Source organism: Rhineura floridana, chromosome 15 (assembly GCF_030035675.1).
Source record: "Rhineura floridana isolate rRhiFlo1 chromosome 15, rRhiFlo1.hap2, whole genome shotgun sequence".
Classification (NCBI taxonomy): domain Eukaryota; kingdom Metazoa; phylum Chordata; class Lepidosauria; order Squamata; family Rhineuridae; genus Rhineura; species Rhineura floridana.
Genome location: NC_084494.1, coordinates 11,143,197 through 11,166,363, shown reverse-complemented (window position 1 = coordinate 11,166,363; position 23,167 = coordinate 11,143,197). Strand labels below are relative to the sequence as shown.

The 23,167-nt window shown below is 43.2% G+C and overlaps 1 protein-coding gene across 2 annotated transcripts; it reads right to left on the bottom strand.

The window, feature by feature from the left end:
- Positions 1-8,237: 8,237 nt before the first annotated feature.
- TRAPPC3 (trafficking protein particle complex subunit 3) lies at positions 8,238-22,035 on the bottom strand. 2 transcript variants are annotated; one of them, XM_061597011.1, is made up of 5 exons: positions 21,732-22,035; positions 13,586-13,683; positions 13,229-13,328; positions 11,727-11,909; positions 8,238-10,519 (listed from the first exon to the last, which is right to left on the bottom strand). In XM_061597011.1, exons 1-5 carry the CDS (start codon positions 21,774-21,776, stop codon positions 10,400-10,402), a joined length of 546 nt encoding a protein of 181 aa, XP_061452995.1. In that variant the 5' UTR covers positions 21,777-22,035; the 3' UTR covers positions 8,238-10,399. The 2 variants fall into 2 exon arrangements, with proteins under 2 accessions (XP_061452995.1, XP_061452996.1); XM_061597012.1 differs by lacking the exon at positions 21,732-22,035 and adding an exon at positions 20,772-20,877.
- Between the last annotated feature and the right edge of the window lie 1,132 nt (positions 22,036-23,167).

Sequence of the window (23,167 nt, the reverse complement as noted above, 5' to 3'; positions counted from 1 at the left end):
TAGTGGGAAGTTCATTTTGCTTTTTGCTTCAGCTCCAAAAATGACTAGGATCTCTCTCCAGAGAATCCTAGACTGGAAAAGGCACCCTCCCTCCCCCCAAAAAAGCCTGCTAGATTTGTGTAGAGATGCACAGCAGGTTACCATCCAACCCCAGAACTGAAGGCCATTTGATGGATATAATCCCTCCAATAAAATGAGTCTGGAATAGGGTTGCCAGGTTCCTGGCCTGAGACTGATCCTGTATCTTTAGGAGAAGAGAAAGTCAGCCAAGTGCAGGTGTTCTTGCAACTCTGTAATGGGAAAAATGGGGCCTCCAAGAGGTCTTCTGTATCTTTAAAAGTTGTGCAGGGGGAAGGGAGAATTCCACCTTGTGGTTTTTCCCATTACAGAGTTGCAAGAACACCTGCACTTGGCTGACTTTCTCTTTTCCTAAAGATACAGGACCAGTCTCAGGCTATGGACCTGGTAACGCTAGTATGGAAGGTTTTTGTACTGCCTCATAATGTGCACATCATGGGAAGAGAAGCCTATTTCAAACCATTTTCAACTCCCTTAAACCAGGCATGGGAGGAGGGCTGTGGCTCTCCAGGTGATGGATAACAATTCCATCATCCATGACCATGCTGGCTATAGCTGATGAGTGCAACAACATTCAGAGATCCAGAACTTCCCCATTCCTGACTTAGATCAAAGCAGCTTTGCGTTCAGTAATTTTTTAAAAAATATGAAAGGAAACATGTTTTCCTTGCACAGCCTCAAAACCAAGGAATCTTCCTAGCCTAGGGGTAGCAAATGAGGTGCCCTCCAGATAGGATTGGAGGAGAAACTAATTTCAGATCACATTTAAAGCCAAACCCATCAATTTCACACTTTCTGAAACAATATGAGAGCTGAAACACAGACATCCTTTGAAATTTGCATGTATCCAAATTTTGCAATGCAGTTCTCCAATCAACCAATGTTTACAAAAGAGCATACAATTAGGGGAAAGCATGCATAAAAATGAATATATTTGTGAAAATAGCATACAAAAATGAATTACATTAGGGGAAATTGCCTCCAAAAACATATACTATATCTTAGACAAAATTGCATACAAAAATGTGTTTATTAGGCTCCTTAGTGTTCAAGTGACTTTGAAAAACCAGCAAGGGAGGTTGCTTCCAGATAACCTGTTTATTGAGCCGTCAGTTTATTGGACTTTCATTCCAATTGGTTCGCAGGGAGGCTATAGGGTGTCTCGTCAAGCAATTTTTATGTTCTGCTGCATTTTCCCATCATGTTCCTTGCTGCAAAAAGTCTGATAGTTATGCTAATGCAAGGATTAGCATTAGCCTGATGGGTCTCTCCCCCCCCCCGTGCGCTACATATCATCCCCAAATCAACACAATAGGATTGGAGGAACCCCAAGAACAGATTGGGGGGAGAGGAAAGGAGGGGGAAATCCCATTGCACAAGAAGAAATCCTTGTGCTGATGGAACCAGTGATTTGGTGCTATGTTGAATAAAACCCACTAGTATTATTTTGGGGAGCAGGTTTGTTGCACGAGAGCGCCAAATCCATATTAGTTGAGCAACCTGAATTTGCTGGTATGCCACCTGCAAAATAGTGACAGTCTGGAAGCCCCCAGAGAGGGAATTCTAAATGATACAGACAAGGTGCTGCAGCCATAGTCTGTGGGCTAGCTACCTCACGCTGCACTGATAGAAGTTCTAATGGCGCCCCCTTGTGTCACTAATAATAATGAACATTTTGAAATGGGTAATAACGCATTTTTATTCCACAGTATTCTAGTCAAGGCATGAAGATGTGTGTGTGTGAGTGGTGGGGAGACACCCCTAGTTATGTTTCTTGGGCACCGTGGCACATATCCAGGAATGACAAGGGCATTTCAAAGACACACACTTACTCTGGGGAAAGGATTGGTGTCCAGTGGATGTTGTTTAGGGTCGCCAGGTTCAATCCCTGATACTGATCCTGTACCTTTAGGAGAAAAGAAAGTCAGCCAAGTGCAGCTGTTCTTGCAACCCTGTAATGGGAAGAACCACAAGGTGGAATTCTCCCTCCCCTCTGCACAACTTTTAAAGATACAGAAGACCTCTTGGAGGCCCGGCCTCGCTTTGTCATATCCTTTATCAGCCCGTCCATATAACATCAGGTGTAGTGCAGGTGGGCGTGGGTTAGCAAAAATGGCCTCATGGGCCAAAAGGGGAGGCCTAGTTAGGCCTGTGGCTGGAGGTTCCCCATTGCCATGCTATGACCCTATCATGCACTCTTCCCAAGATCCCTGCCAAAGCCTGATGATCTAATCATAGTGGTCCAGATCACCACACCTGAGAACTGCACAATCTTGCCACCAGCATCAGCGGTTTTCCCACAAGGGATGAATGCTTTCAGGCATGTGGAACCCAACTACTTTTGGAGAGCATGTTTAGATGGGTTCATTGGTCACACCCGATCTTCAGAACATAAGAAACTGCCTTATGCCAGGTCAGACAAATTGTCTGCTCTGACTGGCAGCAGCTTTCCAGGGTCTCAGGTAGGGAAAGGTCTTTCCCAACACCTGTTATGCAATCCCTCAACTTGCATATGCTTCCAAGGATTGCACCTGAGACCTTTTGCAAGCAACAGGCTCTACCACTGAGCTATAGCCTTCTCCAAATGAAGGGCAGAGCATAGCTCCAAGGTCTTTTCCCAGCATCATAACAAAGGCAGCTGTCTCAGGAAGCAGACACTGATCGGCACTTAGGCAGACAGCTGGAGACAGACAGCTCCAAACCAGGCCATCCTCCTCTACAAGCAATGCAGAAATGAATGCAACTTGCGCAACAGCAGTATTCTGCCCTTGCACAGCTCCTGTTCATTTCCTTGGGGCGTGCAAGAAAGAATATTGTAGGTAATCTGTGCCCTGTTTACGTTAGCACTATGTAGATGCTATCGTTATGTTCTCCTTCAGATATCAAAATGTGCTGGAGCAGACCAATCCTGGGTAGAAGTGGACTGAGACAGGGATATTTAGGAAGGAACCTTATCAGCCATACCAGTTTACTGGGCTGTTCACGCCAGGCAGCCTTCTTCAACCTGGTGTCTTCCAGATGTTTTGGATTACAACTCCCCTCAACCCCATGCCCTGTGGTCAGGAATGATGGGAACTGCTGTCCAGCAGCATCAGGAGGGTGACAGGTTCCTATCTCTGAGCTGGAGGGATCCTAAATGTGGGTAGGGAGTCAGCAGCATTCCCTAGCACTCTTTACAAGGTCCCCATCCACTGCATAGGAACACAGAAGGTGCCTTACTCTCAGTCAAACTATTGGTCTATCACTCCTTACAGAGGTGCGCCTGGTACCTTCACTGTACAGAAGACATTTCAGCTTCCGCCTTCATCAGCTGCTAACATACAAATGCTGTTACCAAGAGCTTTGAGGGTGGAATGCTCAGAGCGGCTTCATTTGCAGAAGCTAAGTAGCGGTGGTACTGCCCTCCAGGTTCAGGCCATGTGGTGCCAATCCAAAAGTTCTCCCATTAGTCAGTGCTGCTGGATCTGCTGGCATCTCTATCGCTGTTATGGAAAAATCCAACAGGCTGTGACCCTCAGTGTTAAAATGCTTTGCAACTGGTTGCTCCACTTTTTTTTTGTTAAGATTGCCGACTTGTGGTTCCTGAAGCGTGCGCGTAGGTCAGTTGTGGTTTTTCCTACGTATTGGATATGACATCCTGGTCTTTTGCATTCCATGACATAAATTATATTGCAGGACCTGCAGGTGATGTTCTGCTTGATGCAATATGTCCTGCCTGTCCTAGTGCTTGTAAAAGTGCCTGTCTCCCTGAGGTACACACAGGTGATACAGCATTTGGAGTGACAAGGATGAGACCCTGGATTGGTGATAGGTGGCTTAAGCACAGCTCTCACCAACAGTCATTTATATATATATAAATGACCCTCTCTCATTGTGAATGTACTTTGTTTTAAACTGTTTTTAGTAATGTATTTCATGTTGTTGTGACCCACCCTGCGCCCTGCTCTCCATTTCTCCCGTGTTTTTTAGCAAGAAGTGGACATAACTTTTCCATTAGCCCAAAGTTCAGGAGTCTATGAGGGTTGGAAGCATTTGAAGGAGCCCTGTGATGCTGTACAAGGTTTGAATGAATCAGGCTGATTCAGTGCAGCCTGGCTGAGCGGAAGACTACACAGAGCGGTTGTTGGGCTTAGGCAGAAGGGGATTCCAACGGGCTGTACGATGACAAGCAGGCTTTAAGCGTGTGAACGTGAAACAAGTACCAGGGGAGGGGGAGGAGAAGAAAGCTAAGGTGAAGGAAATGGGGGTTCAACTATGTACAAAGCTCCTGGCTGTAGGCTTGGCCTGAGAGGCATCAGGCAGAGTGTGTTGACTCCCATTTCACCAGATGCTGCAAGCTGAGGAGGGCATACCAGTATTTTCTTCCAAGCAAAAGTGTTTAGCGCAGCACTGTTAGGAATGAAGCGAATCCTTTTTTTGTTCCTTTCCTTCAAAACGAGTAACAGTGCCAACCTTGCAGCACTCCAGCCTCAGCTGTGGCTCTGCAAGGATTGGCCAGCAGAGCGAGCAGTGGAGCAGAACCCCCCCCCAGTACAAATATATGTGCAGTATGGGGAATTAAGCAAGCATCCTAACCCGCACAGGTAGTTTTTCAAAGCATCACACACACCTCTGCCAAGCAACCAATATGCTCATAGAGCACCCTCCCTTTTGTAGCACCTCATTGCCAATTAGCTGCAAAACTCAGACTTCTGTCTCCTTCACTGTTTATAGTGGTTCTCTCCAGCTTAAGCAGATGGGATGCATTTCGTAGCTATTAGTCACCAGCCGTCAATGCTTTTACCCATCTGTGCTCATTAAGGAAACATCTTCAGCTATTAGCTCTACAAGAACTTGGCGAATGTGTCACCTCTTCACTACTGTTATAGCAGCATAGAGAGCAAGCAACACTACAAAGTCAACAAGCAACATTCAGCAATGTTGGTGCGTAAGAGAGATCCAAGCTTTTTTTTTTATTTAAAGTATTAGGGATTTAAGAGGACTAAGGGAGGTCAGATTTTGTTGTTTAAATCTACACAGCCAAAATTAAATTCCTAGACATGAAAACAAACAAACTGTAACTGCACTGAAAGGTTTATCTGACCCTGCCAAACAAAAATCAACAGTTGGAAAGTCAAGCTGGAAAACAAATAATCCAAATTAGAAACACACCCCATATTTTGTTTTATATTAATTATATTGAAACAGACTAAGGGAGGGGTGAATTCCATTTCACTTTCAGATCTGGCTTTCGTAAAAATGTATTACGCAAACTGCAGTTATTAGAGCATTACACACTGCTGAAGTCAGCCTCAGTCAATAAACTCAACACCTGCTTTTGAAATTAAAGCAGTCCACAGGCTTCTTCAGATGTTACATCACCCTCAAGCGTGACCTATGATATTTTGTGGCTTAGGGTGGACAATCCACATGATATCCCCCATCCGCTCCAGCCAACTTGGAGTGTAATCCACTGGCAAGTTCTCCTGGGCAAGCCTCGCTGAAATGAACTGCTACCATGGTCTTGAGGAGCTCCTACGCCTTTCAATAGGTTTTATCCCTCTTTCGTGATAGACCCTGAGATCCAATAAAACTGAATGGTGGGAAATTAAGGACAGACAAAAGAAGCTCCTTTACACAGCAAATATTTAAGACTATGGAATTCACCACCACAAGATATGGCAATGGCCACCAACTAGGAAGGCTTTAAAGGGGGATTAAACAAATTCATGGAGGACAAGGGTGTCAGTGGCTGCTAGTCATAATGGCTATTACCTCCTGTACTAGAAACAGTATGCCTGAATACCAGTTGTTGAGGAACATGATTACTATTGCACTTATTTTGTTTATGGGCTTCCCTTAGGAATCTGGTTGACCACTGCAAAAATAGGATGCTGGACCACACAGGCCTTTTATACGATCCAACAAAGCTCTTCTTCTATTCAGGATATTCTAGAGGATTGTGCTCCATGAGTCAGATCTGACTGCCCCCCACAACCCACTGCCTGAAGCAGCCACTGAATATTGTCTTGTGACTTTGATTTTCCAACACTTTCCACAAATATGCATTGGGAAGCAGACATAAAATGGCCACAAATATATTTAATCAATCCCACACACCAAAGTTGAATTAGACTTAGAAGATCAGGTAAAACTTTCAGATCTTTCTTCAAGGTGCAGGGGTCATGGGAAGTCACACTTTAACATGCAATGGGCATCTGCCAGGAAGCTACACTCCTTTGTGGCTCTCCAGTAAGGATGGGACCTGCTTGGTAACACTGGTCTGGATTGCATTCTGCTGAACTAGCAAGCAGTTACAGTCCGTTTTTGTTATTTTTCTGCTATCTTTACTTTCACCAATTTGTGGTTTTTTCCTCCCGAAAAACAACAAAATTGTTATCCTTGTTTCTAACGTTTTCCTTTCAGAAAAGGTAATAGCTTTCTCTCTGCCCCGTGCCCACCCACCCAATCTCTCCCTCCTTCTTCCAAATCATATTGTATCTCTCCCCCCACTCTCAGCCATGGGAGAAAGCAAGAGTGTGCCTGTCAGTTACCTGAAAGGGAGAGATTGCCTGGTCAGTCTCATGCTGGCACGGCAATGCAGCACAAGGGAATACAACCATAATAATCTTATATTCAATGTGGTTTTTAACAAATCCGATGTCAGGAAAAGCCACGGAAGTTGACAGCATTCAGGATCAGTCTGCAAAGATAGCAAATGCATGAATACAGGGAAGCACAGTGCCAAGTTCGATTTTAGAGAAATTCTGTATTGCACACTTCCAAGTGCTTGGGGATATACAACTCCCATTTACACTTTACGTGGCAAACATTGAGGAAAAGCAGCATACCCAGGCTGCTGCACAATGCATGAACCAGCTGAGTGTGGTTTAGGGAAACAGAGACTACATCACCACACATTCATTTTGTAATCCTGGGCAAGTCACTCTCCCTGGGCTTAGTTGTTTGCCTGTGAAACTGGCATAGCAACAGCCTTCTCCATGGGGCTACTATAATCTAGTTCAGCCTTTCCCAACCAGTGTGCCTCCAGATGTTGTTGGACCACAACTCCCATCAGCCTCAGCCAGCATTGCCAGTGGCTGAGGCTGATGGGAGTTGTGGTCCAACAACATCTGGAGGCACACCAGTTGGGAAAGGCTGATCTAGTTGGAACACATGATGGATTTTAAGCTTCTGTAACCTCAAGTTAGAAAATTGAATTTCTTGTGGGGAGAAAGCAGGAGCATGAAACACGGCAACACCTACTCTGAACCTTTCGTTCATAGAAACAGGAAACATTGCCTGACATTTCCTTTTATAGAGAACCCCACCCTGCCTAAAAACGCTGGTTGGAGCCTTGGAGAGCTCTATGTGACTTTAACATAATCATCTGTGAGGAGACTGAGGATGTATTCACACAAATAATGTGTATAGTCCAAGAAGATATTTTCTCCAGAACAGCCTCTTTGCAAGATTCCAAAGCTGCTTAACTTTTGAGAAAGCCTCTTTGTGCTGATCCCTCTAAATACCCAGAGACATCTAGTGGCAGAAGTACATAATTAAAGAACCAGGATCCTCCCTTACAGACGACTAATGCTTGTTGTCTTGCAATGCTTTAGAGGAAGGAGAACAGCACGGGAGATCTGGTCATGGTTTGGGAGAACCAGCCCTTCGTCTTGAGATTGTATTTTATTTTTGCAGGATGACAAGCTAAGAAACAGCACTCAAAACTATCAATTTATCTGAGATTAAACTGCAAGCTAATTAAATATTATTCTTGATTGCCTTGACATGAACTTCTTGGGATGCCAAAGAGAACCTCGTTAAGGAATAAACCAATGTGAGCCTGACACTTTCCTAAAATTACCCTATTGCCCAAAGGCCGCACGAAGACAGCCAATGTTGCCTAGTGGTTAGAGTGCCAGACTAGGGCTGGGGAGACACAAGTTCAAATCTCTCCTCAGCCATGAAGCCCACTGGTTGACTTTGGACTTGTCCCCCCCCCCGAGTAACTTAACTCACAGGATTTTTGCGAGGTTAACATTGGAGTGGGTGGGAGGAGAGCAACTTGGGGGAAGGGTGGGATGAACAAGTAATAAGATAAACAACGTGTCTCCTGCCTTGCTGCACAACCCAGTGGCAGGACAACTACGAAAACAGTTACAATTTCTTTTCAAATGTTGCCTTCAAAAGCTTTACAAATAGAATACACATGGATGACTATTTATACAACAAAAACGTTTTATATACACTTAATACCCATTCACCCATCAGCTATCACTCAGTGCAGCTCTGTTTTTAAAGCATTAAGGAAGGGATTTGAGGTGTTGGACTCTTCCTCTAACTGTAGGAATGAATTCTTCAGAGACGAGAATAGAGAGAGTTTTCACTGAAATAAGACATAGGATTTTAACGCTAGGTGGACCAACATTTGATAGGCATTTCTCAAAATGCAGGAAAAGCTTGTTTCTCTACTTTCTTTGCAACTAAACACAGCAAATGTGGCAAAAGAATCCTAGAGCCAGATTCAGGGGAGAGGGGAAATCACAGAAAAGGCCTAGGACAGGCCACTGAGAAAAGGCCTCACTATCCTGGAAACAGAGCAACTCAAGTCCCATTCTCCCATATGCTAAGTAAGCCACTTCATTCTTCCACAGGACATTTCCCAAGATTGAGGCACTGCCTCATTACAGCTGTAGCCTGCATTTTTTAAGATGCTGCCCACATGCTGTGTACACAAATCCTAAAACCCTTTCTCTACACACCTCCAATTAACGTCTCTTACAATTTTGCACTCAGAATTCTTCATGCTGCAGAGGACAAAGTGTCAATTTGTGCCAAATACATTCCATTATTCCAAATGGCAGGAATTACTATGGGTATATTATACCTCTTCTAGGAAGGTAGACGTTTCTATTTTTAACTTACAAGTTCTCCATAGGACACTCAATTCAAATCCTACGTTTTTAGTGGCAACATGGCAATTATCTTGCCCTATGGGAAGTTAATAGAGTCTCATTGTGTATACAGATGGGATATCCCATCCAAATATATCCCCTGCCTTGAAACAAGGGCCAAAGTAATTCCCGAATGCCCTTTGTCATTCATTTTTCCCTATTAAAAAAATCCTAGTGTTCTCCTATCTCCTTACAGTGATCCAGTACACAGAAACCTTAGCATGTTGATCTATACACATAAGATTGTCCATCCAACTTTTCCACAACCTTTCATAAAGAGAGCTCTTGGCTCCCAAGGGACCAAAGGAAGTGGGGAGAGCCACAGACATGTTTGATCTTCCACCACTGACTTATTATATAACCTGACTGCAATACCTCAGAAGCCCTGCCTGATAGGATCTTTCAGAATGCAAGCTTGCATTTACCTACTTGTTAGTTAATTATATACATATTAAGCCTGCTACAAGGAAGGAACTCTGGGATTATTATAACCTGGAAGCTTTTTTCCCAACACTATTTAAATATTGAAAACCTTGAGTACTGCATGTTCCTGGTGTGTTGCAACCTTAGCCTAGCCATTCACATGACTAGGAAGACAAGGATGATGAAAGCATCCAGGCAATTCAGATTCTGTCCTGCTCAGCTAAAACAGGATGCTATGGCCAAAATCTCCTTCAGTGTCTCCAATGGACTAGAAAGGGTTGTGACTGTACCCCTCCCTTTCCTTTAAGAAGCACTATCGCCTGGCACTGGGGTTTGCTCACCAAAGGAGTACATACCACTAGGACTGTTGAAATGGACATGGCTCTTGTTTTGTGAGAGATGTTATTTAAATATTTTTTACTTACTGATCAGTAAATGTAAAATGTAAAATCAGTAAAGACAGAACTTGATCCACTAGGAACCCCAATTTCTTTCAAATTACATGCTGCGTTCTATGCTATCAAGAAATGGCTATCTGCTTCCCACAGATAAATAAAGGTCCTGGCTCCCATCCTTTTTGGCAGGAAAGGGTTGGGGAGCAAAGCTGATGCTCCTCATATGCTGCAAGACAAGAATGGTTAGCTGTGGCTGGGATCTGATTCTGGTAGCAAGGTTCATAGTAGTGATATCCTGTATAGTTGCATGGAGCCAAACATGGAAACTAGAAATGGGCGTTTATGTTTCTGATGAGTATGAAAAGTGTCCTACACCCTAAAAGGGCCTTTAATACAAATCTGTGGAAACAATGCAGAATTCAAACAGTTGTTTTCTGAGGAAATAAAGGAGAACATCTTAATTAACCAGTCAGAGCATCTGAAAGTACACAGAGCACTATATGCCAGCAAATCCCAGGTGAAGCTGGCTTATCTTCTCACAGTTCAGTATGGAGGATGCTCTGGGATTCACTCCTCTCCCACAGGGAGATTGTCTTCAATCCGCCTGATAAATTTCATCCTTATTTCTGTGACTCCATCCCCTTTCAATGTGTCTTGGACAAATTTGACATCCACGGCCATCTGAACCTGTGATATGAAAGAAACAAACAAGCCCATACTTTTGAGATATTTATCTAGGACAGTCTCCAAAATTGCGTAACCTCTTTGAATCTTGTTGAAAGGTTAGAGGATAAGAACCTCTGCCCCAATTATTCTCCCAAAAGGTTAGCCCTTCCCTTTACCAAATTCACAGTCAAGCAGCAACAAAACATCTTTCTAGTACAGAAGACTCTTACAATCCCCAGTTAACTATAATCCCAGCATAATGTTCTATCTTCTGTTAAGGAAGATTGCAAAGCGCAGGCAGACCCTCAGAAATAAAGGCTTTACTATATACATCAATGGGTGCCCTCCTTACCACCCTCTGTTCTGTTTCCAGGCAGGACAAAATTAGCACACATATAACTCTATTAATTTTACTTAGAAAACTCTGAATGTGCACACCAAGGGCTGCATGCATCCTATAAGTTATTTGTAAGAACAGAATATTGTATTTATTACATTTATACCCCACCTTTCCTCTGAGCTCAAAATGACATTCATAATTACACACACATACACACACAAAATTATATAATTTATATTCTGCACATTGTCAAAGAACCCTGGGGTGGGCTGCAATCATTAAAATCCATATGCCAATCATAAGACAAAAACACAATATGCCACTCAATTAAAAAAAATTCCTCCATCTGTCTTTATTTGTATAGAGGCAAATTTCCCTCTCTCAGTTTTTCCTCACAATAGAGCTTTGAGACCACGCAGGGATTTGAACCTAGTTCTCCTCAATCCTACACTCATCCTAACCACTTCACCACATTGACTCTCAATATATGGTAGTTTGATAGCTTTAGTCAAATCAATTAGTTAATCAAAGCTTTAGCAAAACTAAAGAAATACATAAACCACCAAGGATTGTAGCAAAGAACCTGAACACATATAGGGACTGTTTAATAAACTTTATGAAACTAAGAGAACACTCCAAAGTATTTTGGCTGACCGGGAGATGTTGGCACATGAGTGACCTTGAACAGTCCTCTATTCCTCTTCACACGATGACCCTCTATGGCCTTATGACATTAAGTGATCCTCTACCTCTCAATTCTCCCACAATTTCTGAATCTGGACTTCAATGGGATATAGAAAGCAGCCTTTTATTTCATCCATTTTCTATGCATTTCACAAGAGAGAACTCATCTAGCTGTTTCTTCAATCAGCATCCCCCTTTCCTCACCATTTCCAAGGCTCCTCGCAGCACCCCACACAAGAGATTGGAATAAATGAGCAATGAATGGTTGTCAGGAAGCTCCACAAAATCCACCAGCGGATTGTTTTCCAGGATAAGGGAGAATTCATCACCTGCTGGACTCCAGTTTGTGATGCTCGGAGTGATGCCCAAGTACATTTTAAATGCCACCTGCCAAACAAGACAAGCACGAAGGATTAGGCTTATGCAGTGCAACATTCAGCAGGTCACTCTCTCATGGATCCCTGAACATCTGGCCAAAGAATCAGAAGAAATTCTTCTAAGTAGCATACTTAATGTAAAACCCTTTCTACACATTAGATCAGCCTTTCCCAGCCAGGTGCTCTTCAGTTGCTAGGTAGCACACCATATTGGCTGGGGCTGATAGGAGTTTTAGTCTGAAACATCTGGAGGGCACCAGGCTGGGGAAGGCTGCATTAGACAGACAATGAAAATCTGATCAGAAGTAGCAGGTAGGACTTGCCTATGACTGATACAATGCCTTTTCTCCTGGAAAACCATATAGTCCAGTGATTTGATCCTATGTCATATTTTTAGACAGAAAAAGATAGAAGCTAGTTTTGGCTACTTCTTTAATAAGTCAAAGAATATATTATCTTGCTTCTCAGTTTCTAATTTAAAGTTAGTAATACAAAAGAGGCAAAGCTAATAGACCAGGAGTCATATTTACATATTATATTGGTACTACAGTAAGCAAATCATGTTGCTGATATATACAGACCAAGTCATAAGAGTTTGCAGTTGGGACTGGTATGAACATTGTCTCCAAGACCAAGTGTGCTGCCCTGTCCCAGGGTGCTACAATGGCTAACACATCCAAGGTTCCTCATTTCTACACCCCATTAATCCAAATGTTTTGGATGGGGAAGGCACCAGGAAGAGGCCTTTTTACACCTGGTAAAGCCTGCAAACCAATCTACAATTGGCAGCAACCAAATTCAAGGCAAGACGAGAACTTTGGCTTCCTTTGGGTTGTGGGGTTCTCCAGACAGTTGCCTGAGAGTCTCTGGTACTATCGAGATCACTTATGAAATAACATACTTTCAAGTTTTTCCTTATCCGCTCTGCAAAATCCAAGTTCAAAAAGCTTTGTGGTTTGGTGGGACAGCTGCAATTAGGGACGCCCACTAGGAAAATAAATAAATAAGGATGCTGCTTTTGATGTGCAAGGGTCCCATTAACAACTCTCACATCAAACTACTTTTAAAACTCTCAGGAGTTCAAATAGCAGTTTGAAGGTTCACTGCAGAACGCTGCCAATAAAGAAACACTAAATATAATCATGGCACACTGTGCAGGCCTCTGGATTGCACGTAATGCAACAAGGTTTGATATGATGCCATTATGACACGTGTTATGCAACAGGAAAATTTTGTCCTTAATAGACATTCTTACCCCCACAATGGAAATCTCATAACCATAGACAAGTATATTGAAAACAGAGGGGAATAATCAAAGCCAGGCCTCACCTTTGCTATTACATCTGCAGTTTCTCGAAAGTCGTGGCATCTGCCTACATTGGATCTGGCCAGGAAGTCTTCAACGAGACGAACGCCTATGTTGTATCCCCTGCCAAAGCAGCCAAACAGCAGCATGCTATAAGAGTGTGACCGCACAGGAGAGCTCCAGCTTAAGGGGGAAAAATATTCTAGGTATTGAAAGTAGAGGGGAGGAAGCCTATTCTCTCTCTCTCTTTTCCCCAGAGGGAATTCAGGAAAATAAGATGTGTTCTGTCAAATAGTCATCCCACAGAAAGACAGCCTCCAGCACCCCCAGCTTGTGACGTTTCATAAAGATCTCACACTGCCTACCACTGGTTTACTTACATTTTGTCAAGCTGCTTGTTGACATCTTCATCATTCTCATAGTCCTTACACAGCTGTGTGACCAGAGCCCCATAGGTCAGTGTGAAGAGCTCCGAACTCTAGACAAATTCAAAACGCATTTAGCATAGGCCAAAACAGGAAAATCTGCAAATGTTTTCAGACAGTCCCCAAGACTAATTTGGATTGGCATGAAAGAGAAATGAGATGGGCAAGAAAGCTTCAGCCTCATAAGAACATGCTAAGCAGTGAGTTCTGCTGCTACTTCCAGATCCAAACTTGAAACAAAAAACATTTGTCTTGGAGTGGGGGAATAAATCTGTTCACAGATGTCAGTTGACAACCATAGTGGGGAAATGCTATGTCTATATACCACAGATAAGTAGCTTCCATTTCCCCTCATCATCAAGGCCTCAACCCTGACCTGAGGAAAGTCACCAACAGGCTGCTCAGCCCATAAAACCTATCCAGTTCCTGGCACTGTTGGTGTTTAACATTTGCTCATTCTAAATTACACTTCATATTGGCCTGGCTAACAGCTTTAATAAAACTTCCCTGCTCTTTTGATAATTTATGGAATAACTCTAAATTGTAGTTAAGTTCTTATTCTTAGCAATAGGAACTTTAACTGAGGGCAAATGGGGAATGTTTGCCACCCCACATCCATCCTGACAACTACAAACTGAAAGGCTGTCAACTTATTAAATCATTTGTACATGAAAACAACTCTTTACATCATAGTGGCCAACTTGCAGCATGGACTCTACAAGCAACCTAAGCTTCTAACCTTCATGGGCTTGGCTATGAGATCTGTGCCACTTCCTATACTCACTGGGCTATGTAAACAAGACGAAAACTCACCCTACAGCACTAGGAGGCTTTGCTTGTACTGCAGTTCACACAGTGCTGTAATGGCACTGCCTCATACATTTACAGCACTTATCTCACACTTTCCAAAGAATAACCACTACTGTCATCCACCTGCAACATCTTTAGATCTGATTCTTCAGACTGTTTTATCTGTAAGGGGAACACAATGCATTTTTGCAAAGTCTGGTGTCCTCTAGATGATGTTGGACTACAACTCCCATCATCAGAACTATTGGCCATGCTGGCTGGGTCTGATGGAGTTGTAGTCTAACATCATCTGGAAGGCACAACATTAGCTACCCAGTGTAATTCTTTGCTCTGGAAGTGGAAAGGGCTCCTAATCGAAATGGAAGTTTGACAATCTCCAACTGCTCATCAAAAGCAGTTCTTCCACCTTCAGCATTTTAACATAACCTGCTTACTAAGTCAAAGGAACAACAAAGCCTCCCTGGTGTTAGGATGGATGTGCAGTAGAGATGTGCCCAGAATCAACAAAGCAAAGGAAAGGGCAAACTGCAGTGTCTCTCTCACTTTCCCCAAACATGAAGCTACTGAAATATACAACTAAATTAAAACCCATCAATTATCAGAAGCATAGTTACACAAATATCTTCCTGTTAAAACCTGAAACCTGTCAAGATGTGTTAAAAGATCTCTAAAATAAGTGTCAACTATATAAGCTAAGTATGCCCTGCTTAATGTTTTATTAAGGTTTCATTTTATACAGCAGAAATGTCTACTCTCAGATTAAGAAACCTATCACCTACCATGAGATGCATAGATGCAGAAGGTGAAATGAATGGCAAATACCAATACTACAGAATGAAAGCAGCAGGAAGCAGAAAGGGAGAAGAAAAAAAGACGTCAGAGTTTAGTGAGACAACACAGATTTCACCACGTTCTCACAAGCTCAACACAAAGCCAAAGTGCAGAACACAGAGTCAAGTCACATTTGGAATTAAGGTATGTTAGATGTTATATAGGATCCCAGCATGCGGGTTCTGCCTAGCAGCAACTGCTGAGGCCAGCAATCAGACAGGTTTCACATCTAACTTCTCTCACAGAAGGCTGAGAGATGCTGATTTTGCTTAGTTTTTAAAAAGGTCAAAGGTATACAATCGCAGATTCATCTTTGAAATCAGATGAGTTTGTTTTAGAGAACAGGACTTGAAAAATGAAAATAAGGAGACTCTGCCAGTACATGTATAAGAAGGAAGTTAACAAGCAAAAAAGAAATTAACAGGTTAGTAAACTCATTGGCAAGGCAACTGAACAGGTTTATAAAGGAATGAAGAATGCCTGGCTGCTACCAATCCATTAAATGATTTAAATTGTGAGCATGTCGCTTATTGCTAAGTTGTAAAGACAGAAAACTTAAGTTTATGCATGTACAAGCTCACCACTTTGGATCAATTATTGGCCAATAATATTGTTACAAATGCAATCAAAACATCTCAAGAGTTTTTGGATGCGATGTGCAAAAATCTCTTCCAATTGCATTTTAAGAAGCCTACCTGTTAAAAACAGACTGCCTAAGTCATAAAACTGTCAAGACTGGTGCCACTGCAAATAAATGACTCAAACCAAGTAAATGTAGTAGTTTATTTGTGCTTTGATTATTTGTTTGATCCTGTCAGTGCCATAATTGCTTTACTGATTTGGAGGAAAAGAAGCATTTAGGCACAAGTATACCTAAGGTCAAGAGATGAGTCAATAAAATAGGTATCCCACCCTAGCACCAGAGGACAGGAATAATCTCAAATGAATTATATTAGCATTAAACAAGTTAAGATTCTGTATGTGTTGTCAACTATTCACAACACTGGCAGATATATTTAAAGGTCCACAGTCCTGGTACAGTCTTAGCATAGTGAATCTTTGCAGGATTAGAGCATGATGAACAGGGGGAAAACAGAACAAAAAATCAGGAGTGACGTTTTCAGGATGTTCTTTTAAAATTTTTCACAGTATCATAATTTAGGGTTTTGTAGTGGTCTTCCCAATATCCCCATTTTTGTTGGACTGATAACACAGAACTAGGTTAGAAGCAAACAATGCAAAGACATGTGACAAAAGCACTAAGACGTACCATAGAGCCTGAAGGAAAAAGTTATAGCACATAAGGTAACATATTTCTATATAACCTAGAGCAGCATTCCCCAACTAGATGCCCTCCAGATGTTTTGGATTACAACTCCCATCAGCCCCAGCCATCATGGCCTGGATTACTAACAGGAAGAAGATTAATTTCCAGCACTATCTCACTACCTCTTAAAAAACAGATAACAATCAGCAATATTTTAAAAGGTGCATTCCATTTTTTCAGGGATCCTGAACACACAGAAAGGCCACTTCACACAACACAGCAAATAAAGTATCCTGTATTTCCATCAAAGTTGACTGTATGTGTTTCATTTGAGTGCACATTTTGAAGAATGCCAAATTCAGCTGTCCAGGAGAGGTATCCTAAAATTATAAGATATATTACTTACCTTATGGGGATTACATGCCCTCCAGCCACTAGGTAACACTACCCAACTCAAATTCTATGGACTCTTTACCTAGAATCAGTCTAATGGACCTGCCCATAAAGCAGGTCACAATACAAACACAAATAACCGAATCCCTCAAATGCTTGGGAAACCAGTTAGAGTAGGTCTCCAAGGAATCCATCACATCATCTTGTTGTCCAAAATGGAGAATGCCTCATGCCACCTGGAAAAGCTCCACTGGACAGGACTATGTGGAAGCAACACAGTACTGCTCCTTCATAGCTATCCCTGCCACAGACTAGGCTACAAAATGCATTCTCAGTCAGTTTCATTTCAAGCCTTCCTCCTATTCAACTGTTTCTTGGCTCCCTACTCTCTCTAGTGAACTAAGGAGCTTTAGTCAGCAGGAGAGGGTGCTTAGGAGCAACTGTGTTACCTGCCTGAGTAATCTCGGAATTCCTAAGAGTGACCAGGAACTGATAGGAAAACCAGCCATACTAAGTGGAAACTTCCCAAGGGCATTTTGGCATCTATAGGGACCCGTCAGCCTCTAGGGATAGACATTCTTAACAACATTTCCATCCGGGGGGGGAGAGAGAGAGAGAGAGAGAGAAAGAGAGAGAGAGAGATTTACACGAAGTCTAGCAGAGGGAAACAGAATTCTTAGAGATCAATGCAACCTTCCTCCCCAGACTATTGACCCTATCTTGCTGCTGCATCAAAAATCCAGGTGAACATATCTGATAAAGTCCATCTCCTCCAAGCTCATCTACCCCAGGTCTCATTAATACAAGTCAATAACACACAGATTCTTGTTCAGTTAAATGAAGGATAATTGATGCTTATATATAGCACTGTCTCAGTGTTCAAAGTGCTTCACATCCACCATCTCAGTAATTCTCACAACCCTATCTGGTAGGTCAATATCAACACATACACACACAATATTACAGATTAGAAGGTCAAGAAATGGATGGTGCTTCTGACCGGATGGTGGATGTCCAACCCGTCCTGGATGGGGTTGCACTACCCCTGAAAGAGCAGGTTCGTAGCTTGAGGGTTCTCCTAGAATCATCTCTGTCACTTGAGGCTCAGGTAGCCTCAGTGGCACGGAGTGCCTTCTACCAACTTCGGTTGGTGGCCCAACTACGTCCCTATCTGGACAAGGATAACCTGGCTTCAGTTGTCCATGCTCTGGTAACCTCTAAATTAGATTACTGCAATGCACTCTATGTGGGGCTGCCTTTGAAGACGGTTCGGAAACTGCAGCTTGTGCAAAATGCAGCGGCCTGATTGGTAACAGGGACCAGACGGTCCGAACATATAAAACCGATTCTGGCCCGCTTGCACTGGCTGCCTTTATGTTTCTGAGCTCGATTCAAGGTGCTGGTTTTGACCTATAAAGCCTTACATGGCTTGGGACCACAATACCTGATGGAATGCCTCTCCCGATACGAACCCACCCGTACACTACGTTCAAGATCAAAGGCCCTCCTCCGGGTGCCTACTCCAAGGGAAGCTCGGAGAATGGCAACAAGGGAGAGGGCCTTCTCAGTGGTGGCCCTCAAATTATGGAATGATCTGCCTGATGAGGAGCGCCTGGCACCAACACTTTCGGCGCCAGGTCAAGACTTTCCTCTTCTCCCAGGCATTTTAGCATGTGTTTTATATTGTTTTAAATTTTTTAATTGTGTTTTAAATTGTTTTTTAAAAGATGTATTTTAAATTGTATTTGTTTTTAGTTACTGTAAACCACCCAGCGAGCTTCGGCTATGGGGCGGTATACAAGTATAAGAAAGAAAGAAAGAAAGAAAGAAAGAAAGAAAGAAAGAAAGAAAGAAAGAAAGAAAGAAAGAAAGAAAGAAAGAAAGAAAGAAAGAAAGAAAGAAAGAAATGGTGCTTTGCTCACAGCCACTAAATGAGTTCATGACCAAGTTATGGACATTACAGGGCCGCTGAACAGAGGCTGAGATTAATAAGCCCCTCACATCCATTATCATGGTAATCCTTACAACAGCCTTGTCAGATAGATCACTATGATCATCTCCCCCATACAATACAGATGGGAAGACTGAAAAAAGTTACTTGAGTATGGCCAGCTCCCAAATTCAAAACTAAAGTGAAATCTGAACTGGGGGCTTCACGGCTTGCAGCCTTTGGCACAACTCCATAGTCCCCATATTTTGTCATAATTAAGGCTAAGTACGTATAACTGCAATAATCAGTCTTCCCATTTTACCATTTCTCTCCTCTTCCTCTGTTGTCTGCTTGATATCTATTTTTGAGATACAGGCAGGCCTCGCTTATACGGCAGGTTCCGTTCCGGACCCCCGCCGTAAAGCAGAAATCGCCGTAAAGCAGAACCCCATTGAGTATAATGGGGCGCGTTGTGTGAAAATGGCGCAAAAATGCCACAAAAGCAGCTTTAAAATGGGGAATGAAAGCCGCCGCACTAGCGGAACGCCAGGAAGTGAAGCGTCGGGAAGCGAGGCCCTACTGTACTCCTTTTGGTACAGACACCTGCCCTCTCATCCTTCCTAAGCACCACGTACACAGACGGCACTATATAAAATAATAACAAACCCATACACTTAAATTATTTACCAACACCCTGTGTGCCTACCTTCTTGGAGGTGAAGCAAGCAGTAACAACGAAGGAGTTTTTTTCAAGTGGCACTCAGTGATGGAATGACCTCTCTCCTGAGGGAGGCTCACCCAGTGGTGCCAACAGTACTTTCTTTTGAGACATCAGGTGAAATTATTCCTGCTTGCTCAGAGATTTTTATGCCCTGTTAGCAGTTTCTTCTTATGATTGGCATGTTATTATTTTGGATGTCTGTATTTTGTACTTTTAGCTTTTGTTTAATTTATATATGTAAACTGCCCTAGTCATACTTGTTCAACAGCAACACTTGTACAGTGCTTTCAAGTACTGAATGCATTTCACATGTAGCTGCAACCCCTATAGTGGGAGGTGTAGGAAGGGGGGGAATGGATCCAGCTAACGCACAGCTCCTTACCTCCCCCACCTCCCACAGACCATCTGTCAATCACCTGACATCACAATGATTCCGGTGACCTGTTTTTGCTTTCAGTTTGAAATCAAATTGTGTAAACAAACGGCACAGCCCTGCCCTTTGCAAGGGCCAACAATCAGCTGACTCTCAGGGCTTGTAAAGCGCTGTGCGTGGGGACTTGCACAGGGCTGTCAGCCTAGCCAAAGTTTTACCTGCCCCACATCTGGAGTCATATATAACATCAGGTGTAGGAGATGGGGGAGTGGTTTGGCTGAAACAGCCTACAGGCCAAATGGGGAAAGCCTGGTGAGCCTAATTACAGCTATAGGCCAGAGGTTCCCCATCAGTGCCTCGTGACAATAATCTTGTAAGGCTAGTCATTATAAAAAAAATCTTCCCCCAATCCAGGCATGTAGCACTCCCCACCGTTCACCCCCATTATTTCCTGAGACTCATCAAACACTCTAAAACTGCTAGTATGCTACCCACCCTTAAACAATTAGTACCAATATTAACACCACACTGAGCAAGTCTGAATTATTATATATTTGCAAATGAGGGTGCAAAAAAAAGTCTTTCCTATTTCTTACACAGCCCCCAGATTCTTGTACATATATCTATTTTATTGATTAAGAGATTTCTACACCAGGGCTAATAACAATCATAAAATATTACACAACGTTGGTAGCAACTTCATATTTTTTTTTAAAAAAGATTTAACCTATCAGCTTCTAAAAGCCTGACAAAAGGTTAAGCTTTTTACCTGGTACCTAAATGACATCTAGATGGCTAAATTTTACTGGTAGTTACCTGTGGCTGCAGAGCTGATGGGAGGCACAATCCGGCCTCTGTCAATAGCTAGGAGACCAAGGGCCACCAAGAGGCTGCACTCCTTGTCTCCCAGAAAAAGCACCATGGCAAAAGGGAGACCAACCTGGCCCCATCCATCGGACAGTAAAGCTGCAGCACCGGCTTTCCTCTTCCCTCCCTATCCTGTTGTATCACATCTATTAGATTGGGAGCCTACAAGCAGAACCTATCTTTATGTTTTAACACCTGTCCAGCACTTAGAGAAAAAAAAACTGGGGCAGGAGGAGTGGCTTTTGTAAGTGCTTGTTATTATAATGGATAACAGCAATGACAACATTCTTGTGCCCCCATTTGCAAATATGCACGAATTCATTCATATGATGCACCTCTCTCGGTGCAACTGGAACGAGCAAACCTGCTCTGAAGAGATAGTTTTATGCAGGCTTTATCCTCTTTTGTACGCTCGAGCATGCATGCCTTCAATACATTTATCCTGTCAAAAGAGGCAAGCAGGGAATAAAGGAGCAATCGACACGACAGATTCAAGGATGGATAAAAAAAAGTGGTGTAGCGGTTAGTTAGACCTGGGAGACCACGGTTGGAATCTCAAAAGTCAGCTATGAAGCTCGCTTGGGTGACCTTGGGCCAGCCACTGCCTCTCAGCCTAACCTACCTTACAGGGTTGTTGTGGGGATTATATTAGGAGGAGAACCATGGATGCCACCTTGATGTCCTTGGAGAAAAACTGGGATATAAATACAATACACAAACAAAAAAGTTAAAAAGAAATGTTAAGCCACTACGCTAAGCCAGCTGTCAATGGCGGACTCCTCCTCCAGCCCCGCCCCCCTCCGCCCCTCACCCCGCATCGGGGCTTTCTTCCTCTTCCTCCTCCTCCTCCTCTTTCTCCACGCGCCGCTGGGCCCCCTCCCCAAAAGACCCCGCCTCAGCCGCCATTACCATTTTTTTGCTTTCGGCGCCCCCTCGGCTGCCCTGCCGCGCCATTGTGCCTCCTCCGCTGCTGTCGTCGTCGGCCTCCTCAGCCCGGCGGTAGCGGAAAAGGACCGCGGAGACTTGTACAACAAGCTTCGGATGGGGAAAAAGAAGCCGCCCTGCCTCGACTTGACTTGCCGCCGCTCCGCTTCCCTTAGCACATAAGAACTACAGCCCCCGGCGTGCACCGCGCAAATAGGGACGCCTCGCGCGCGGCATGCCGGGAGCTGGAAGGCGTGAGCGAAAGCAGAGGAGGATGCTCTCCTGAAGCGGAGGGTTGATTCCGTTACCCAGCATGCTTCGGGCTCGCGCGCTACACCTCCCAGCATGCCCGTGTTCCAAAACTCCATAGAGACACACTCCGTAAAATTACAGTGTACTGTACAAAACGCTTTTGGTTACCAATGTGGAGCGGCACAGTAAAGTAGACGGACGGATAGAGCGGCTCCGTGATTCGCAGATATAAGAAAATGTAGAGTTACTGTCTCGATGGGTAACTTCCGGGTTATATGGGACAAGCCATGTTTTTGTTCCCTCAGAGATCAGCAAGGGCGGCCCATAGAAATCAATGAGGAAATTCAAGATTTTAGCGTAGATATGATTGGACAACAACCTATCCACCTAGAAATAAGAGGATGCAGGAAAGAGTCATCTGAGTTCCAACTTTAGATCTTAAATATTGCAAAAATGCTTTTTTTTAAGGAATATCTATATATTTAAAAGTTATGCTATTATTATTGCTAACCCTGCCATCATCACAAAAGCATATCACAATGTCACCACTCTTAGAAATGACTTCATTAACCTAATACAATGTTGTTACTAACTAACCTGTTACTGATATATTAAAAATATGAATTTGGGGGGACTTTCTAAAACATGGAAAAATGCCCTGCTGATGTTTATTCCCATTCCAGATACAATCCTTAATGCCCCTAGTGCAGGTTGGAGGGCTGTGGTTGAACTGAAAAAACTTTATTTTTACCCCACCCTTTTTCCAAACTGGAACTACATGTAGTTAAAAACATAGAAAAACATACAATTAAAATACCATTAAAATGGTTGAGAGACAGCTTTACAACAGACTTGCAGTGTAGTCCACATTTAATATTGCACATTACATAAGAGAGATGGAGCTGGGTCTGGTTTGGATTTCCACCCAAAAATCTTCTATACACTCAAAACACCTCTCAGGCTGCCTTACAGCAAAAGTCAGTCTACTTAAAGTGCCCCCTCACAGCCCCAACCAGCCAGCGCCACCCCAAGACATTTTGCTGCCTTGGGCAGGGCACATGGTACCTGAGGCCAGTCAAATTATTTTTGCACCTGAGGAAGAGAAACCCACATGTGCTTCTTGTCCTCCTTGGCAGCACAGATTCAGCAACAACAAAATTAATACATTA